The following is an 18511-nucleotide window of genomic DNA, read 5'->3' as shown; positions in this document are numbered from 1 at the left end:
GCAAATTCATAAGTCAACACCGTTGCTGAGTATTTTCTCCTTAAAACTACAGTGAACCAAAGACTGTCTCAAAAACATGGTTTGAAATCGCTGGTGTTTCTGACATCACAAACGACCTTGTAACCAAATACGTCAATGTGTGATTGTCAACAAGTGGATCTCTGAGCTGGTGTGAATGGGTGGAGGCGGGGCTAATTTACATATTCATAGAACCACGTATACTAAATGAGGCAAGGGTTTAGAGTTACATTCAAGCTATTTTAAGGCATGAAGAATTTAAATAAAAAAGCATTTAAATATGTAATTGTAATGATCCAAGATGAGTTTTAAGGGATACAGTTGACTGCAGAGGGACCTTAAATAAAACAGTTTGTTCCGTTAAGGTGCTATTGTTATAATTGATCAAAAACAGAAATAAAACAATAAATAAATATCGGTTCTGTATATTGGTTATCGGACACACAAACATGCAAATAATTGGTATTGGTATCTGTTATAAAAAAAATCGATATCGGTCAATCTCTTAGCCTATATAAATTTCAAATAATTAAAGACATGTAAACAGTCAGTAATAAAATAAGAACAAATAATCAAATTATGAGCAACAGCACAAATAAATACAGTATAAAAACACAAATAAGTGGTTTTCAGTTTTTCAAGGAGGTCTAACAATAGTTTTCAGGTACAGAAACTAAATAAAATAGGTCTGATCAAATGTAAAATAACACTGCATAGGCCTATTCTTCATTGTATAAATTAAATCTAGATTAATCCTTATTAAAGTTACAAATGTTATTCAGTCAAGAGCAGTGAGTGAGGTTTTTTTCTTTGTCCTTTGTTGTTTGATTGACATTAAAATCACTTCAAGAGCGAATGCACGGACCTAATATACTGTTACACATGCATTTTATTTCTCTCAAGATGGGTATTTTGACAATTTTGTGTGAATGTGTTCATTCAAGTGCAAGAAGACGTGAAAGAGAACTCAATTCAGTATTCGCCAGCTGTCTGAGGTGCAGATTTCACACAAAACTTCACAGTGCATAAGCACTGACTTAATTTCTCTTTTACGTTTTCTTGCGCTGAAATATTTAAATTGGCAAATGGTTTAAAAACAAGTGCAAATGATAAAATTTCATGACGATGCAGCACTGGCCTGATCGGCCATGTCTGTCAACCGTCCAGAGCATCCTTATTGTCAAGCCCTGATTTCGTATGCAAAACTAATGCGTGGCTTTAGACAACTTGTACTGTAGAGTTGAATGGACTACTTTTAGCTTACTTTTATGGTGTTTTTGTTATTTTGGAGCTTTTCAAATCTAGTCCTCATATACTTTTTGGAATGTTCTTTATAAATTCACCTTTTATTTTCCGTAGATGAAGAAAAAACTCATAGACCTACATGTTTGGAATTATATAAGGGTACAATACTCGCTGATTTTTTTTTGAGAACTTTTCCTTTTTATAGCTATAAGATTGGCCACTCAGAGAGTCATGTTATCTGGTTGTACGTGACAGCCAAGCTTTCTAAATTTAGCAGATAGTGCCCACCCCCAGTCGCGCATATCCTTAGCACTCAGTAAATTTAACACATAGGAAGTGCTAAGCTGCTCTTTAGTTGTAGTTTGAGAAGGCCTCTTGATGACCTGGTCAGTGCAGTGCACTGGCAAGGGGAGCTGCAAGTAATATTCGACTGTAGAAGGCCAAAGGTTAAGTTTTTTCCTCTCCCCTGCCAAAAGTCCTTGTGACTTTGTGAGCCAGGGGAGCATACTCCGAAACACACCACTTTTCAGGGTGTTTTTCTGTATACCTCTCATGTTCTGCCCTGCGGGTTCTACGGTAACCTCATCCCTCGCAACTCTTCATCTTAAACTATTAGGATTATTCATTTTTGAGAATAAATCTCACACTTTCTCTCACTTTCTCATACTTTATTTTAGTTTTTAATTTTGCCTTTCAGGCATATATTCATTTAATATGACTTTTTCATCCTCTTTCATTTCTTTTTGAACATTTAGAAAGTCTCTGTTTTCATTAACTATAGCTCAGTGTGCTCTTTAGGTCTCTTGCCCAGAGCAAGTGATATATTTATCCTGAAACTTGGGTCATTTTTCCACTGTTGAGATTACTGGATTCTGGTGTGTTACTTGTTACAAATTGCAGGGTTTTTTTGTTGTTGTTGTTGTTGTTGTTGTTGTTTTTTTTTGTTTGTTTGTTTTGTTTTTTTATTCATAATATTCTTATTACTTTGTTGGGTATCGTTACCTTGAGACACCGCAAGAGCTGACTGTGCATGCTCCGCTCCGAAACAGTCAACACAAATCGTGTGTATCCCCACCTGTGATGTAGCGTGGGCAGGGAGGAACACACAATTTAAATTGTTGTTTGCTCATCAGGACAGATGAACAATTCACACAGGACGCTTGCTGAAGGCACAGAAGGTGACATTGTTTGGTCAAGTTGTGCTTTATAGCTTCCTGATCATGACGTCACATGCTATGGGATGACATCCCACCATGGCATTGGACTGATTTCACATGTGCTTCAAGACGCAGCCACAGAGGCATTCCAGCAGAACCTGATTTTTATCAAATGTAACATGTTCTTGGATCAACATCTTTGTTGATCCTGGAACAACATTCAAATCAACCAAGTTTAGGCTTACAACCAGGGTTAGGTGTTTCTACATCAGTGTCATTTCCCTCTGATTTGACATCTCCAAAAGATAATTGGAGTCATTGAAGGAGATGAGAATGGAAGTGTGGGTTGCTCAGGGGTCCTGCCCTTTAAATAAAGTCACACAAAGTCTGGTTACTGACATATCAGTTCTTCACACAAAAAAGACTGGTTGTGTGAACCATGCCTCGATCCCAAAAGCTTTCACATAAAATGCATAAGAGATGCATAAAGCTGGAAAAGACTACGAAACCATTGATAAAGACCTGGGTGTTCATCATAAGATATGTTCATGTAAGATACCCTGTCTACAAATGTAAGAAATTCTGGACTGTTGCGACTGCACTGCCCCTATTGAGAAAGTCGTGACTTGAATGACTGAGGTTATTTAAAGAACACTACGGGCAATGCTGAACAAGGTGAGGATCCCAAAGAAAAGCTCCAGAGAACTCTACAACCTGCTGAAGACTTTGATGTTTCTATTATCAGAGAAGCACAAAGTAAATCACTGCTGTCTAAAAAAATATTGTGTTGTGTTCTTTGAACAGTTGTCACAATACTGGAATTTCTAACTTCATTATGATACCTTGAAAATATAGATGTTTATACCATTTTTGATTAAAAAAAAATGTAGATACTTTATTATATCATAATAATATTTGTCTACCCATTGAAATTCTAGGCAATCATTATATTCAGGCTTCAAAAAGTATGACACATTGTGACAGTAATCCATATGAATCGAGCGGTTTAATCCAAGTCTTCTGAAGAGCCACAATTGCTTTATATTATGATCAGATTTTAATTTAGGCTTTTATTCACATATAAACATTAAACAATTACAATTCTTACCTAAATGTTTGCTCACTCATTTTATTTGTTTTTACAATGGGGTAGTTTTGCTGCAATAGCTTGTACACAGCACAAGGAAGCTTGGTTTCAAACTCTGAATTGAATTTACAAAAAACAACAAGTAATTAATAAAATATGAACAAACAATCTAGTTACAAACGATAGCACGTATAAATACAATAGAATAAAAGACAAAAGAAATAAACAGTGCTTTAACTTTTTTCAGGTAGGTCTGACAGTAGTATCCAGGTAAGAAATACTACAGAATTTGAATAAACTAATTAAAAGTAAAATAACTCTCTATAGTCTTCATTGTAAAAATTAAATACAGAATAATCCTTACAATTAAAGTTAAAGTCAGACAAAAGCAGTAATTTTCTTGTTTTCTGTTTGACATTAATGACACAGACAGCAACAGGTTTATGTGGCTGCTGTCACTTTAAGAGCTATTGCATATGTGTTTTCTTTCTCCACTGTTTAAATTATCTTAAGACATATCCGACTGTTCACATGAATACTCAACAAGATGGGGATTTTGACAATTTTGTGTGTATTTGGGGCTGTGTATTGGCAAGGGCTTTACGATACGATACATAGCACGATATATTGCGATGCAATACATATTGCGATTTATTGCGATATACTTTTTTCATATAGGCCTAAATCAAAAATGTAAAAAAAAAAAAAAAAAAATGCAGCTTGCTGTGTACCACCTAGTACTGTATGTATATCACATTAAAAAATTTTAACTCTGCAGAAAAATACTTACATTCTAATTTATCAACAAAGGTATTTGTATTGCACAGTGTCATTGAACAGTGAACACACTGAAATGTATGAAGTGGCACTGTCACAAAAGCGGCAGTCGTGCGGTGATTACGCTTACCAAGTTGCCACATCCCGTGTAAAACTGCCTTTAGACGAGCTGCCTTTCCTGCACTCGTGTGTTACAGTAGAGTCTGCTATAAACAATAACGTACTGAAGTCAATTCAAAAATTGTTTTCAAGTGTGTACTAAATTTTGAGAACTTAAATTATTTTATGAGTTTAGCTTACAAACAGCATTACATTTGTTTATCTAATTCATTACTCCCTAAAACTAAAGTGCACCCACATAGCTCTGAGAGCTGGATGTGCTCTTATATTTTCCGCTATGCTCGCTCCTGCTTACTGCTGAGTTCATGATTTCAAGCTTTAGAGAGGTTGAGTGAGGCACCAAGACGATGACCCCAAAGTACAAATAAATAACTAAAGACTGGCTGAAATAGTTCTGACCTTAAGCCAGTTAAGCCACCTAGAGGGTTGTGCTATCATGAGAGCCCCAAAATATTGATAAACTGCAATAGATTTGTTGGAAAAGTTGGTCTAAAATTGGTCAAAAGCCTTATAAAGAGCTACAGACAACATTTGGTGGAGGTTTTGCTGCTGAAGGAGGATCTACGAGTTATAAAGGGTTTTTTGCTTTGTCCACCCTGCACTGTGATGTAGGCCTATTCAAAAATACAATTGTTTGTGCATTATTAGTTAACCCTTTGGACCCTAAAGCTAAAATTGGTCGTTTTCACATATATATATATATATAATTTTTTTTTTTATAATTTTTTTTTTATAATTATATAATTTTTTTTTTTTTTTCAGTGTGGTATCTTGCAGTGCAAGGTGTCTTTTTTTTTTTTTTTTTTCAGAGAACAAATGGATTTCAATAAATGACAGTTATTGACCATTACTGTGTGAAGTGAGTTTGTAAATAGAATTTAAATAGACAAAAATAAAAATTTGTTTAGAAAAGTTAGAAAACTCATAAACAAAAGAACATTTCAAGCTTGAAAAATGAACTGTATTATATTTTATACAAGTTTTTTTGTGACACTGGGTTGCACAGTTTTTAAAATTAAGGCCTTAAATGGCATTAAAAATCATTAATTTTTATTCATATATATATATATATATATATATATATATATATATATATATATATATATATGTGGCATTAAAAAGCATTAAATTAGATTTTCCAGGCATTTACGATCCAGTCACTTAAATGTGGTGAAGCAGTTCCTATCTAATTGCACACATAGGCCCACATCACTCTCCTGGCACTTCCCTGGGGTGCTTCTTTTGCATCGTATGCAACATCTCAGACCCATGCTGGCCCTCTGCAATAGGTCCGGAATGTCACTCACAGGAACAGGCAGATGTTCCCATCTTCTCTCTTTGGGGCTGCCATCCATGGGGAACGGCCGTGAGCTGAGCAGCCAACAGCTCCTGAAAATTTTGCCGTGTCATGGGCTTGTCCTGGTGGATGGCACACAGCTCTTTGTGTAAAATCAAACTGTTGGTCACTGCAATGTCAATGAAGTGCTGGAAAATTGTCATGGACCACTTCTTTTTTACGGTTTTACGGTGCACAGACTTTGTTCCCAGCATCTGGTCAGAGGTGTCAACTCCCCCAATGTACTTATTGTACTGTTGAACTGCTGTTGGCCTGGGTACAGGGACCCTCTTTTTTGCCCATCCTCTGTTGTCTGCCACCTCAGCACAGTCTCCCCACTGTACACTGTGTGGACAGTTGTGCACATGGAGACCTCCCTTGTGTCCATCGACTTCAATAACAAAAGGTCATCATCTCTGATCCAGCAAATGGAGCCTTTTTGGTGACCTTTTGTTCAAGGCATTTTGTTTGGTGGAGGGAGCAGCAGCTCTTCCTTCACGATAAGTCCCATCTGGTGCAGGTGTCGAAAGAGGAAAGGGCTTGTGTAGAAATTTTCACAGTAAATCACATAGCCTGACCACAGGTAGTCTCGGTTCACCAGTGATGTTTGTATTTGTCTAGAATTGTGGTTAAATTAATATTATGTAATCAAAACAGAAATCCTGATATTTTCAAAGGGTTCACAAATGTATTCTTGCCGCTGTATTATTAAATATGGGCATATAATTATGATTTGTCCTTGTATCCAAACACTTGTAATGATGGTTTTTCTGTTTGGGTTTAAAAAAATAAATAAAAAAAACATTTCAGAGTAAACCTTGAAAATCTTAAATTTTGAATGTGTAATTGAGTGTATATACAGTATATCGCTTAGTCCTACTTCAAATTTGTCCGACCACATTATAGATAATATATATTTCCATATTTTTTGAAAGATTGAGATCTGTGCCAAGGAATGGAGTCTTAATTGTTCTTGCCATTAATAAAAAACCAATCAGAAATAAAGATCGCATTATGTTTATGTAATTCCTAGCTGGGACTGTATCAGCAGATGGTAATGTTTTATGAACAGCTGGATGGCTAGGCTTTGGAAAATTCTAGCACACAAAGGGTGTGGGATATTTATAAAGCCGTTCAGTGTCCCCCTCCACAAAATGCAACGGGGTAATTTCAACATGATCCACTCCGATGTCCTATCTTCTCACTCTGGACCTCTGCCAAGAGGTAATGTGAATGGCAATCACTCAAACACCTGTGTTCTGATTGGCCAGCAAAAGTAGGGAATAGATTACCAGCCAATAGGAGATGTTTGGGCCAGAGGGCAAATCAGGACAGCTGATTGGCAACTCTAAGCATTGGTCCAGCCATACCATGGCTCTCTGCCAGTGCGTTGTTCTCATACAATGCACTGTTGTCACTTGCAGTCTTCCTGTCTCACTGATTGACAGCTTTTCCATTACAAACTGGCAACACAACAGGACACTTTTTCCATTATTTTAGTATATTACTTTGCTTTTCTTGGACTAATACCTCACTCGGGACCTTTATGTTTGCACTGTCAATGGAATGAGATCTTGAATGAATGAATGAATGAATGATTGTTGGGTGGAAAATGTGTTTAGATTTGTGCTGTGATAGATTGTGCATAGTCTTACATTGGAAAAGATAAGAATCATCTGTCCATTTGCCATTGTCATGCTACCTAAACATTGCAGCCAAAATACCTACTGGCACCGGCAAAATGTATGGACCCCTGTAGCACAATCAATTTGCCAAATCAATGCACAGTCAGAGTTTTATCAAGGCCTTTGAGGTTATTTTGTATTGGTTTTGGGTCACTGCAGTGTGGAACTGAACTAGACTCACCATAGAGACTGGTGTCCTCAAGTTGGCCTTGGATGTTCCCATTGCTTTGATGGGTCTCAGAAACCATTACCAGCTTCCAGATACAGGAAATATATATATATATATATATAATTAATTTTTTATATAATTTTTTTTTTTTTTTTTTTTTTGGATGAATGAGTAATAAAGCTGGATTTAGAAATCATAGTTCTTTCACAGTCCTAATCTTGCAGGTGCTATAGTCCACAAGGGTGTCTTTGATTTGATTTGATTTGATTTGATTTGATTTTGATTTGATTTTGAGCTCTTGCATGGTCTCATGGCTTGGGTGGTAATTATGATTCTTATATCCTGTCAATTATTAACCATTCACCTGTGTTTTTTCTAGCTGAGAAAAGCTGAACATCACAAGGAGAGAACCATTTGATGGAAGAAAAGAAAAAGAAAAAGCAAGAAGTTGAGACAAAGAAGAACGCTGCAGAGAAAACGGTCAGTTTGTTTTAATTCTGTTAATACAAAAGAAAACAAGGAAAACAAGAAGAAAAAAACACTTCTCACTGTCTAGCCGAAAAGGCAGATTATTCTTTTTATGATAAGGACAATGATGGCTGACATAAACCACCAGTCATTTTCAAATGCTACAAGTGAATTTAGTAATCATATTATATTAGACACAATGTACAATATGAAATAATGTTACTGTCACAAGTGGTTGCAGAGAATGCATGACACAGGAGAATATCACAGAAATCTTTTATTAACACTTATACTAAGAACACTCAGGAGAGTGCAGAAAAACACTAGAGAAAACAACCACTACACATAAACTAGACCAAACAAAGAACTGAGGGAACCAAAGGCTTAAATACACGGGGAGAGATATTTAACAAGAACAGAAACAGGTGCGGGATTAATTAACAACCAAGGAGATTAACGAGGGAACAGAAATCCGGCAAAGCAGAACAGTGAACAGAGAAACAAAACACAACTTACATTTAACATACAACAGTTAATTTTAGTGAGATTAATGTTAGATGATGGCAAGGATAAGCACAAACAATTATCCAATACAGACTCCTAATAAATGGGAAAAAAAAAAAACAACAACAACAATCCATTATCTGATATGCTACAGATATATTGTGCGTTCCTACAGATTTTAATATCAGTTACAACAGAATACATTTTTAGTTTGAGGGTACTTCATCTCTCAAGGTTTTTTCTTATCAAGATTCTGTAATCAGTGTCTGAATCAATATTTAGATATTCTGGGATTCAGCAAATGCACATTGAGTACTTCAGTATCTTCATTCAGAACCTTTCAGATGAGTGTTCTGGAGTTGGTGTTCTGTACTTACTTAAAAGGGCAGTAAGAAAAGAACAGTCTTTATAACCGTTCTGGAATGGCACCAGGGAATGTAAACTAGCATGCTGGCCTTGCTTCCTTCTCTTACTCCTCTTCCCCTTAGCCTCCTCTCTGACAGAGGGCCGTTTGTAGTCTGTTTCCACTCGATTAGCAGGCCACTGTTTGTGCCAATATGATTCACTCAAGGCCCCTGCTGGGCCTCTTGTCAAGATTATGAGGCAGGACGTGTTTTAAGACTTGAAGTTGAGTTTTGTTGTTGGTTGGTGCTTGTTGAGTCATGCTGTTATTCTGGGCTAGGTATAATTTTGAACCTCCCTCAAGTCTGAATAAGAAATCACTCTATTCAAGGAGGTGAAGTCTCAGAACATTTGATTAGTGATGTATTTTAGCGAGATGTTATATCTCTACCAATTTTGATACCACAAATATGCTGTTGAATGGGTTATATAAAAAGTTACATGAAAATATGCATATTAAATTCAAAATATTGCATGTAGCCTTCAAGTATTTTTTATTATTTGTTATTTATGAGTAGGGTTGGGATTCGAGAGCAGTTCTTAGTCAGAACTCAACCCTCTACAGACACACTGAAGCTCAAGTCGCCATTGGCTAGTAATTTTTTTATTTTTATTTTATTCACAAAACTTTTTACATGGAATGCAAGAACAATGAAAATGAAAAAAAGTCCACATAAATATAATATATAAATTTCAAACACTACTAAAGTCAAGTAAACACTTTGTAATAAAATAAGGCAAAATAATCAAACTACAAGCAATAGCACAAATAAACACAATATGCACAAAAAATGATGCCAATTAAATAAACAGTGCTTTTCAGGTTTTTCAGGTAGATCTAACAGTAGATAGATGTAGATTAGGTACAGAAATTTAATGAAGTAATCAAATGTAAAATAGCACTGCATAGTCTTCAATGTATAAATTAAATATAGATTAATCCTTATTAAAGTTACAAAAGTTATTCAGTCAATAGCTTTGAGTGATTTTTTTGCAGTGAGTCTGTTGCTTGATTACCATTACAAACACAGACAGCAGCAGGAATATTTGGCTGCTGTCACTTTAAGAGCCAATGCACTGATCCAATATAATGTTACACATGCGTTTACTTTCTCAACTGTTTACATTCACTTAAGACATAACCAGCTATGTTTACTTGGATACTCTCCAAGACATGCATTTTAATGTAATTTTATGTGAAACTGTCTGTTTGAGCGCAAGAAAGAGAGCTCAATTCACTATTCACGTGCTGTCAGACGCGGATGTGGGCGCACAAAAAACTTCTCACACACCTTGCACGAGTTATCTTTTGCGTCTTCTTGCACTTGAATGTTAAAAGGGGTGGTTGATTATGATTTCACTTTTTTAACTTTAGTTAGTGTGTAATGTTGCTGTTAGAGCATAAACAACATCAACAAAGTTACGATGCTCAAACTTCAATGCAAAGGGAGGTTGTTTTTTTTTTTTTTTTTTAAGAATTCGCTGTTTAAGGACTACAACAAATGGCTGGTAGTCCCTACAATGAGCTTCTTCCTGGCTTAGTGACATCACTAACCCTAAAATTTACATAAACCCTGCCCCCGAGAACATGCAACAAAGGGGGCAAGGCCATGTTGGGCTGCTTTAGAGAAGAGGTAGAGTTGTTGTAGTAGAGTGTTCAATGCTGGATTTGCACAAAAGATTAACATGACGGCACATGCTAGTCAATGAGTTTAATCAATTCCACAGCAACTACATAAATTTATCCACTAACCATTCAGAAACATCCAGTTGCATTCTAAAAGTTGTAACTTTTTCATGAGTCTCTCCATCAGTGTCCGACGCCGGATTGAACAATGTAAGGCTGAACACTGTTACTGACAATCGGCATTTTGGCTGCGTAAGATTCTCCAGCTTTGTTGTTGTTGATCACCCAAATCGCGAGCTGTTAAAGCTCTGTCCTCTTTTGGAAAGCGGGAGCAGCAGCTCATTTGCATTTAAAGGGACACACACAAAAACGGTGTGTTTTTGCTCATACCCAAATAGGGGCAACTTTGACAAGCTATAATAAATGCTCTGTGGGGTATTTTGAGCTGAAACTTCACAAACACATTCTGGGGACACCAGAGACTTATATTACTAAAAACACGGGTAAATGATAAACTTCATGACAATGCAGCAATGGTCTAATCGGGACATTGACAGTTATGTCAACGAGCCCTGCATGTGCTCTCTCTTTCTCTCACAGTGAGTGCGCGTGTGTGAGAGAAAGCGACAGAGGGTGCTCTCTAGGGATGCACGATTTATCGCACAATACGAAAAATAACATTGAAATCGCGCTTAAACGCGATTCTTAGTGCGATTTATGAAATCGCAAAGGTTTTTTTTTTATGTACAGCTTGTCAATGAAGTATGGCTCCAAATGCTAATCCATCTGAAAGCACTGCGAGTTTGAGTCACTGATAATGTACATATCATGTTTTTACTCCAGACTCACATCATAACGACAGTTGAGCATCCTTCTGTGAGATGATGTGGCTTCTTACACAGAATAATGCAGTTGTGTGTTTATTTGTCATGTTTAATCAATCAAAGCGTTTCAATCTTCTGTTTATTCACCTACAGCAATAGTATGATGCCCATAGGGATTTCCTGGAATGATGTGTGTTATCTACTTCTACAGCAGGGCATATTTGAAATTTCTGCGCAAGAGCGCCCTCTGGCTTTCAGATGGAGAAGCATTTACTACTGTTCTCAGAGCCGTACAGCTCTGACAAGCTGTGCATAAAATAATCGCAGCCTTTGCCAAATCGCGTGCGCTTTAATCACAAAAAATCGTACAACCCTAGCGCTCTCAGCCAAGCAATGGTGCATAAAGCTGAGATGCAAGCAATGAAATTATATCTGTGCTATACTTTGATTTTTTTTATCTGTAACTCAATTAAAGGTGACTGAAATGATACAATTTACTAGCCATTGCCTAATAAAATATATTTTTTAGTTGCCTCTTGAAATTTGGTAGCATATGTGACTGATTTACTCGCATTGCAGAGAGTTGGAACTGATTCCAATTTTTAACAACACCTGTCAGTCAGACAACACTTGGGTACCAAATCGAGTCTGTACTCAGTGCTACTGATATGACAGAAGGTCTGGTAGTGCTAGTTTTTTTTATTTATTTATTTTTTATTTAGTGCCGGATTTATTACTAAAGTACCAGTACATTTGACGTTTGTACAAACTTTATAGTACTAATCAGGTTAAATAAAGTCTGTTAGTAGTATGGTAACAACAAACACTCAAACAACAAAACAGGAAAACACTCTAGATTTGCATAGTGATCTTGTCCATATTTTTGAGCTTGACAATAATGAGGTGCTACTGTAGTGCTACTTTGCTGATATTTATGAATAATTTCATGCATAAACACATTTTTTGACAGCAAAGAAAATATGGACTAGGCATAAATTAATTACACAATTGGAATATATAATTTATCACCAGTGCAAATGTCAGGTCAGCCTGCTATAGAATTATGGTATGAATATTCATTATACTATGCAAATAACATGTAAACAACTACACTGAACAAGTACAGTGAAATATATCATGGCTTTTGCTGAAAATGCATCTCTTGCTTTCATTTACAGGTTACTGAACAGAAAACCAAAGGTAAGTACATGTTTAAGTCCTTTTAGTCTTTGGAAATAAAATATTGTAATATTTCAAAAGAAAGGTAATGTAATTCAGCTAATATTTAATGCGACTCATGTGTAGTAAGGTCAGCAGATATGGAGATCTTCCTCATTAATCTGAAGATAGCTTTTGTCGCTCTGATTTCATGCCTGTGTCTGCTAATGCTTGGTGACACATGCATTATTTCATTAGCATATGTTCACTGGGGCGTGAGGAAACCCAGACGGGTAATACCGGGATGGGAGATATTCCTCAGCCTCAACGTCTTGCAGAATTTAATTTATGGATTGGTTATTGTTAGTTCTTCTGTGCAGTCTTAAAGTTCTGACATAGAACCTGGAAGCGCTGAATGTAAACAATGTAGGAGAATGACACAGAAGAGAAGATATTGTTGAATAAAGTCGTTATTTTTATTTATTTATTTATTTATATATATTTTTTTATTTTGCACACAAAAAGTATTCTCGTCGCTTTATAAAATTAAGGTTGAACCACTGCAGTCACGTGGACTATTTTAACAATGTCTTTAGTACCTTTCTAGACCTTGAAAGCAGTCGTTAAATTGCTGTCTATAGAGGAGTCAGATACCTCTCGAATTTCATCAAAAATATCTTAATTTGTGTTCCGAAGATGAACGAAGGTCTTGTGCGTTTGGAACGACATTAGGGTGAGTAATTAATGACAGAATTGTCATTTTTGGGTGACCTAACCCTTTAATTCAGTTTAAATCATTGAATCACTTGTTTCCTTATTTTTAAATTGTTACTTGCTTAGTGCCAACTTCAGGTGTGGTCGCATTAGTAAAATTTTTGCAGGCAAAATGGTCCATTGTCTCCGCTTGACTGAATCTTTACTGTGATACAGTAGTCTCAAAGTTCTAAGGTGGTATTAGATGGTAATGCCATCTTCTTTTGAAATAAATCCATACTTTTGACTTTCTTTTAAAATCTGACGCAAAGCGTATGAGTAGCACAAGGGCTTTGCAGTGCTGAACTGCGTTAATTGGTTGCACTCCTGGAAGCGACGGGCAACATTATTAATATTCATGAGATGAGACATCGCTATAAAAGGATACGCTCCCAGCACTTCGCCCACACATTGAACCGGAACTGTTTTTGGAACCAAAACGTAGGAATTTCGCACGGTTCCGGTATTAAAAAAAAAAAAAAAAAAAAAAAACCCTAGTGTTAACATGTCCAAAAAACTAGTACCATTGTACCTCTTAGTGTTTTTTTTTTTTTCCCCTTGGGATTGGACACAACTGTGTACATGTTGCTCTAATGCTGTCTTAACATTAGAAGTATTTTAAGTACATAAAACAATTTTGTGACTATTGCTGTTGTAAATATATGTATTGTTCAGTTTGAGTTATCATGGGTGCACTTCAGATGTTACTGATGATGGACATTCATGAAGTGTTACTCATTGTGTCTAGGGATGGATAAACATCATCTCTTGGTGGTGTGTCAGTGTTTTGTGTGTTTGCATTGACATATTTTGGATATTTGGTGTGCCATTCACAGTGCTGGTATGAAAATTCAGCCTTGTCTGCATTGATTCATGCATATTTACATGAATGTGGAAGATGCTTAATTAACTTTGGTAACCTCTGTTAGAGATGGGATTACAGACTAAAAATAAATATGAATTGTTATCAGGGATTGCCATTGTTTTAAATGTTGAGGAGATGAAGGAAGATTTGTCTGAGATCAGGACACTGAGATGAGAAACAGAAGCTACCTTTAACCCTCCTCAATGGCATCGGGGGGTGGCCACAGCAGCAGTAAGCACGTTTGAGCTATGCCTGTGCTTTTAAACATTCAGACTGTTAAAAAGGTGCGTCTCCTTATAACATGGAAATTCATTTACTGTGTAAGTGAAAGTGGTTTTTTGCAAAGGTCACCAATTTCTTAGTGCAGCACAGCAAGGCCACAATAATACAGAGTTCAGACTGAGGCATTTTCTGCCCCAATTATGCCCAGCTGGGGTGGAAATTTCCTGCAGTCAGTTGACTTTTTAATGGGTAATGGAAAAATTAAATGCATGACAATCTTTTTTTTCCCCCTCCTCAGGTTCATATTGATTTCTCTTAATAGCAAAACAGTGAATATTTCAGTGTCACAAATGATAACAGCGTCATTTCTCTGCCTGATAAGCTGCAACTCTTGATGCAATTAATTTACAATTTCACATCCAATTAATTGCATCAACACTCACCATGAGGATGATTTTCATGAATTGCGATCTACAGTAATTAGCAACTAATTTGCCTAAGCAGAAAGGAAGGAGGGTCTTCAAATGTGACATTCATAAATACTCAAATTAATCATGAAAGTTTAGGCTCTATAATGTTGATTTATTCTGCAGCACATTAATCAGTTTAGAGGACTTTATTTATATTATTTAATTGTAGTGTTGTGCATATCAACATTGCAACTTGTAATGAATGAATTCAAACTCCTGATTCAGAAGTGACTATATGATTATGCAAATTAACAAAGGCCAAGCTCATTTGCATCACCCTCAAGAGTCCATGTCAGCTTAATGATTATATATTTAGAAGATTTAAATATATACTAATATATAATAAATATGTAATATAAATGTGAAAAATACAACATTAAAAGGAAAGTGTCAGAAATCTTTTTCTTATAGTTTTAGAGGATCAATAATGTGCATTACCTTCAGTTATCCTTGAACACAATCAGAGAATAACCTTTTTTTTTTTATTAATATTTTGGCCCTGTTTTGTGTATTTTTTTTTTCCCCCTGTATTTTTACAATATAGCTGTGGTTGGTCACTTTAAATGTCATGCAGACACTCTACTTCCTGTCTTAAGAGGGTAGTTCTGGGACATAATAAGCTACAAAGTGGACCAGATTTATGCAGATGTTGAAAAGTTACTACCTTCATAGCAAGAGCCATGGGAAGGGTCGAAAAGTTTCATCTGGATGATTCCCTAAGCCTCAACAGATGGGCTAAAAGCCCCGATATACTTCAAACGAAATCAAAGAACAAACTGATATGACGTCATTTCGAACAAAATCAGACCAAAACGAAGTTCGTTTGGAGTTTGTTTTGGGAGTTTGAAATGGCTTGCCAAAGCAAACTCTCAGGAAAAGTTCACTCCAGCTGCAAAACACCTTTGTACTACGATTGGTTCGTGACAATAACGTAATAGGAGGTGTGCACTGAGGCTCCACCTCTTTTCATGTGGAACTCTTCTCTGACTCATTTCATCTGTTAAGTTCTTCGTAATAAGATCTCCGCGGGTGAAGACATGAACACACTGGATAGCCGTTTTATAGTAGAAAATTAAGTTGTGCTTCTGAGACACTGACACTGTTTTTCATGTTTGATACTGTAAAGCTGCTTGCTTTTAAGCAATCTATTGAATAAAATGCCATATAAATAAACGTGACGTGACTTTACTGGAGTGCTAATGCTTTCTATAAAAAAATGCTTGCTGTTTTTTCGTTTTTGTTGTTTATTTTGTTACTGAGAGGAAAGCGTGCAGCACATATTTACATATTCATCTAAACGGCGCTCTTAGCAGTTAGATGTTCGATAACAGTATATCACTGCTCACGTATTTCGACTTCGTTTTACCCCTAAACGAAGAACGAAAAAGTTTGCCGTGAGTATATCAGGGCCTTAAGCATATCCCACTCTGACATCATACCAACACTGTCCCAACACTTCCCCAACCCCCCACATACCCTTTTACGGGTGGGCTAGTGGCGATCCCACCACCCCACATAACACCACACAATGTAGCCTGTCTTTTTCTGCCCTATAGTAAAATAGGGAAATACACTATATTGCCAAAAGTATTGGGGCACCCCTCCAAATCGTTGAATTCAGGTGTTCCGATCACTTCCGTGGCCACAGGTGTATAAAATCAAGCACCTAGGCATGCAGACTGCTTCTACAAACATTTGTGAAAGAATGGGTCGCTCTCAGGAGCTCAGTGAATTCAAGCATGGTACCGTGATAGGGTGCCACCTGTGCAATAAGTCCATTTGTGAAATTTCCTCACTACTAAATATTCCACGGTCAACTGTTAGTGGTATCATAACATATGGTATCACCATAAGTGGAAGCAATTGGGAACAACAGCAACTCAGCCATGAAGTGGTAGGCCACGTAAAATCACAGAGCGGGGTCAGCGCACGCTGAGGCGCACAGTGCGCAGAAGTCGCCAACTTTCTGCAGAGTCAATAGCTACAGACCTCCAATATGGGGTTGTTTTTCAGGGGTTGGGCTTGGCCCCTTAGTTCCAGCGAAAGGAACTCTTAATGCTTTAGCATACCAAGACATTTTGGACAATTTCATGCTCCCAACTTTTTGGGAACAGTTTGGGGATGGCCTCTTCCTGTTCCAACATGACTGCGCACCAGTGCACAAAGCAAGGTCCATAAAGACATGGATGAGCGAGTTTGGTGTGGAGGAACTTGACTTGCCTGCACAGAGTCCTGACCTCGATAGAACACCTTTGGGATGAATTAGAGCGGAGACTGCGAGCCAGGCCTTCTCGCCAACATCACTGCCTGACCTCACAAATGCGCTTTTAGAAGAATGGTCAAAAATTCCCATAAACACACTCCTAAACCTTGTAGAAAGCCTTCCCAGAAGAGTTGAGGCTGTTATAGCTGCAAAGGGTAGGCCAACTCCATATTAAACCATACGGATTAAGAATGGGATGTCATTAAAGTTCATGTGCACGTAAAGGCAGGTGTCCCAAAACTTTTGGCAATATAGTGTATCTCTGTAGGAGAATGAGGCTCCTTGATATGACCCTTGGCATTATGTTTCACTGTGTAGTGTGGTGTAAGGATTTTGGAAGTTTTTTTGTTTGTTTGTTTGTTTTTTAATTGTGAACCTTCCCCTGGTTCTCCTAAACATTGCAGACTAAAAGGCAGAAATATCAAATACATTCCATTCCTCTACTTAACAGGGCATGCAGAGCTAAGACAGACCTGATTGACTTGCCGTAGAATTTCAATGAAGAGTAAAAGAAAGGAGCTTCCTCCATTGTGTCTTTATTTTGAAGCCTTTGCAAGTGAAACAGGCCATATAAATTGTGATCATGGTTTAAAGAATATAAATTGTTGTTTTCTTGCCCTGCAGTTGAATGGATAAGTGAAATAAAAGCTTTTAAGATATTTAAGATGTGATCAGGTAGATCTTGTCTGTGCTCTCAAGTAGTGACACACAATAATTTGGGCAAAAAAAAAAAAAAAAAAGAATATTTGGGTTCTGATGAAACCAAATCGGATGATTTTGAAGAGCTGAAACCATTGACAGAAACAGTAACTTTAAATTAACACTTAGATAAGATGTTTCAACTGTGTCAGTGTCTGTTTTGTGTATACATGGATAAACAGTATGGATGCACCTCACCGCAACCAATTGGGATGCTAAAGTAGCAGTATGTAAAATTTGTTTGCTAAAATATCGAGAGGCAGCTCGATACCGAACTTTACTATGACTGGTTTAATTTATCACCATACCAAGTTCAATTACCCAAATTTAATTGTCCTTTATTTTTGGTTTTAGTTTCAGGCAAAATTAAAACTTTTGATTTCGGTGTTTCTGTAAAAAAATATTCCCGGTGCATCACTAGTCTCAAGCTGTCAGATTTATGTTCAGTTTGTTTGTGCAAACGTGCAATATGCATGTGTGTGCCATCAACATTTTCACAGATACACATTTTTGCAGTTTACACGGAGACGATAACAGTATCATTTTCACAAACTTGCACTTTGTGTTTTCAGGCCACCAAAACGCTGTTGTTGTGTAAATGAACGGCCAATACGCATAAAAAGTTTTCTGTTTTTAGTTGAAAATTATGCCATGTTGGTTTG

At 36.8% G+C, this 18511-nt stretch overlaps 1 protein-coding gene across 6 annotated transcripts in view; it reads left to right on the top strand.

The window, feature by feature from the left end:
* Positions 1–18511, top strand: part of tnrc6c2 (trinucleotide repeat containing adaptor 6C2) — a 66489-nt gene that overhangs the window by 14871 nt on the left and 33107 nt on the right. For all 6 annotated transcript variants that reach the window (XM_051897094.1, XM_051897097.1, XM_051897096.1 and 3 more), the window contains exons 2-3: positions 7974–8074; positions 12598–12619. In XM_051897094.1, the coding sequence (XP_051753054.1) occupies positions 8012–8074; positions 12598–12619 (85 nt within the window). In that variant the 5' untranslated portion in view covers positions 7974–8011. The remainder of the gene's footprint in view (positions 1–7973; positions 8075–12597; positions 12620–18511) is intronic.

This window comes from Ctenopharyngodon idella, chromosome 6 (assembly GCF_019924925.1).
Source record: "Ctenopharyngodon idella isolate HZGC_01 chromosome 6, HZGC01, whole genome shotgun sequence".
Classification (NCBI taxonomy): Eukaryota; Metazoa; Chordata; class Actinopteri; order Cypriniformes; family Xenocyprididae; genus Ctenopharyngodon; species Ctenopharyngodon idella.
This window is presented reverse-complemented; position numbering and strand designations above follow the sequence as displayed.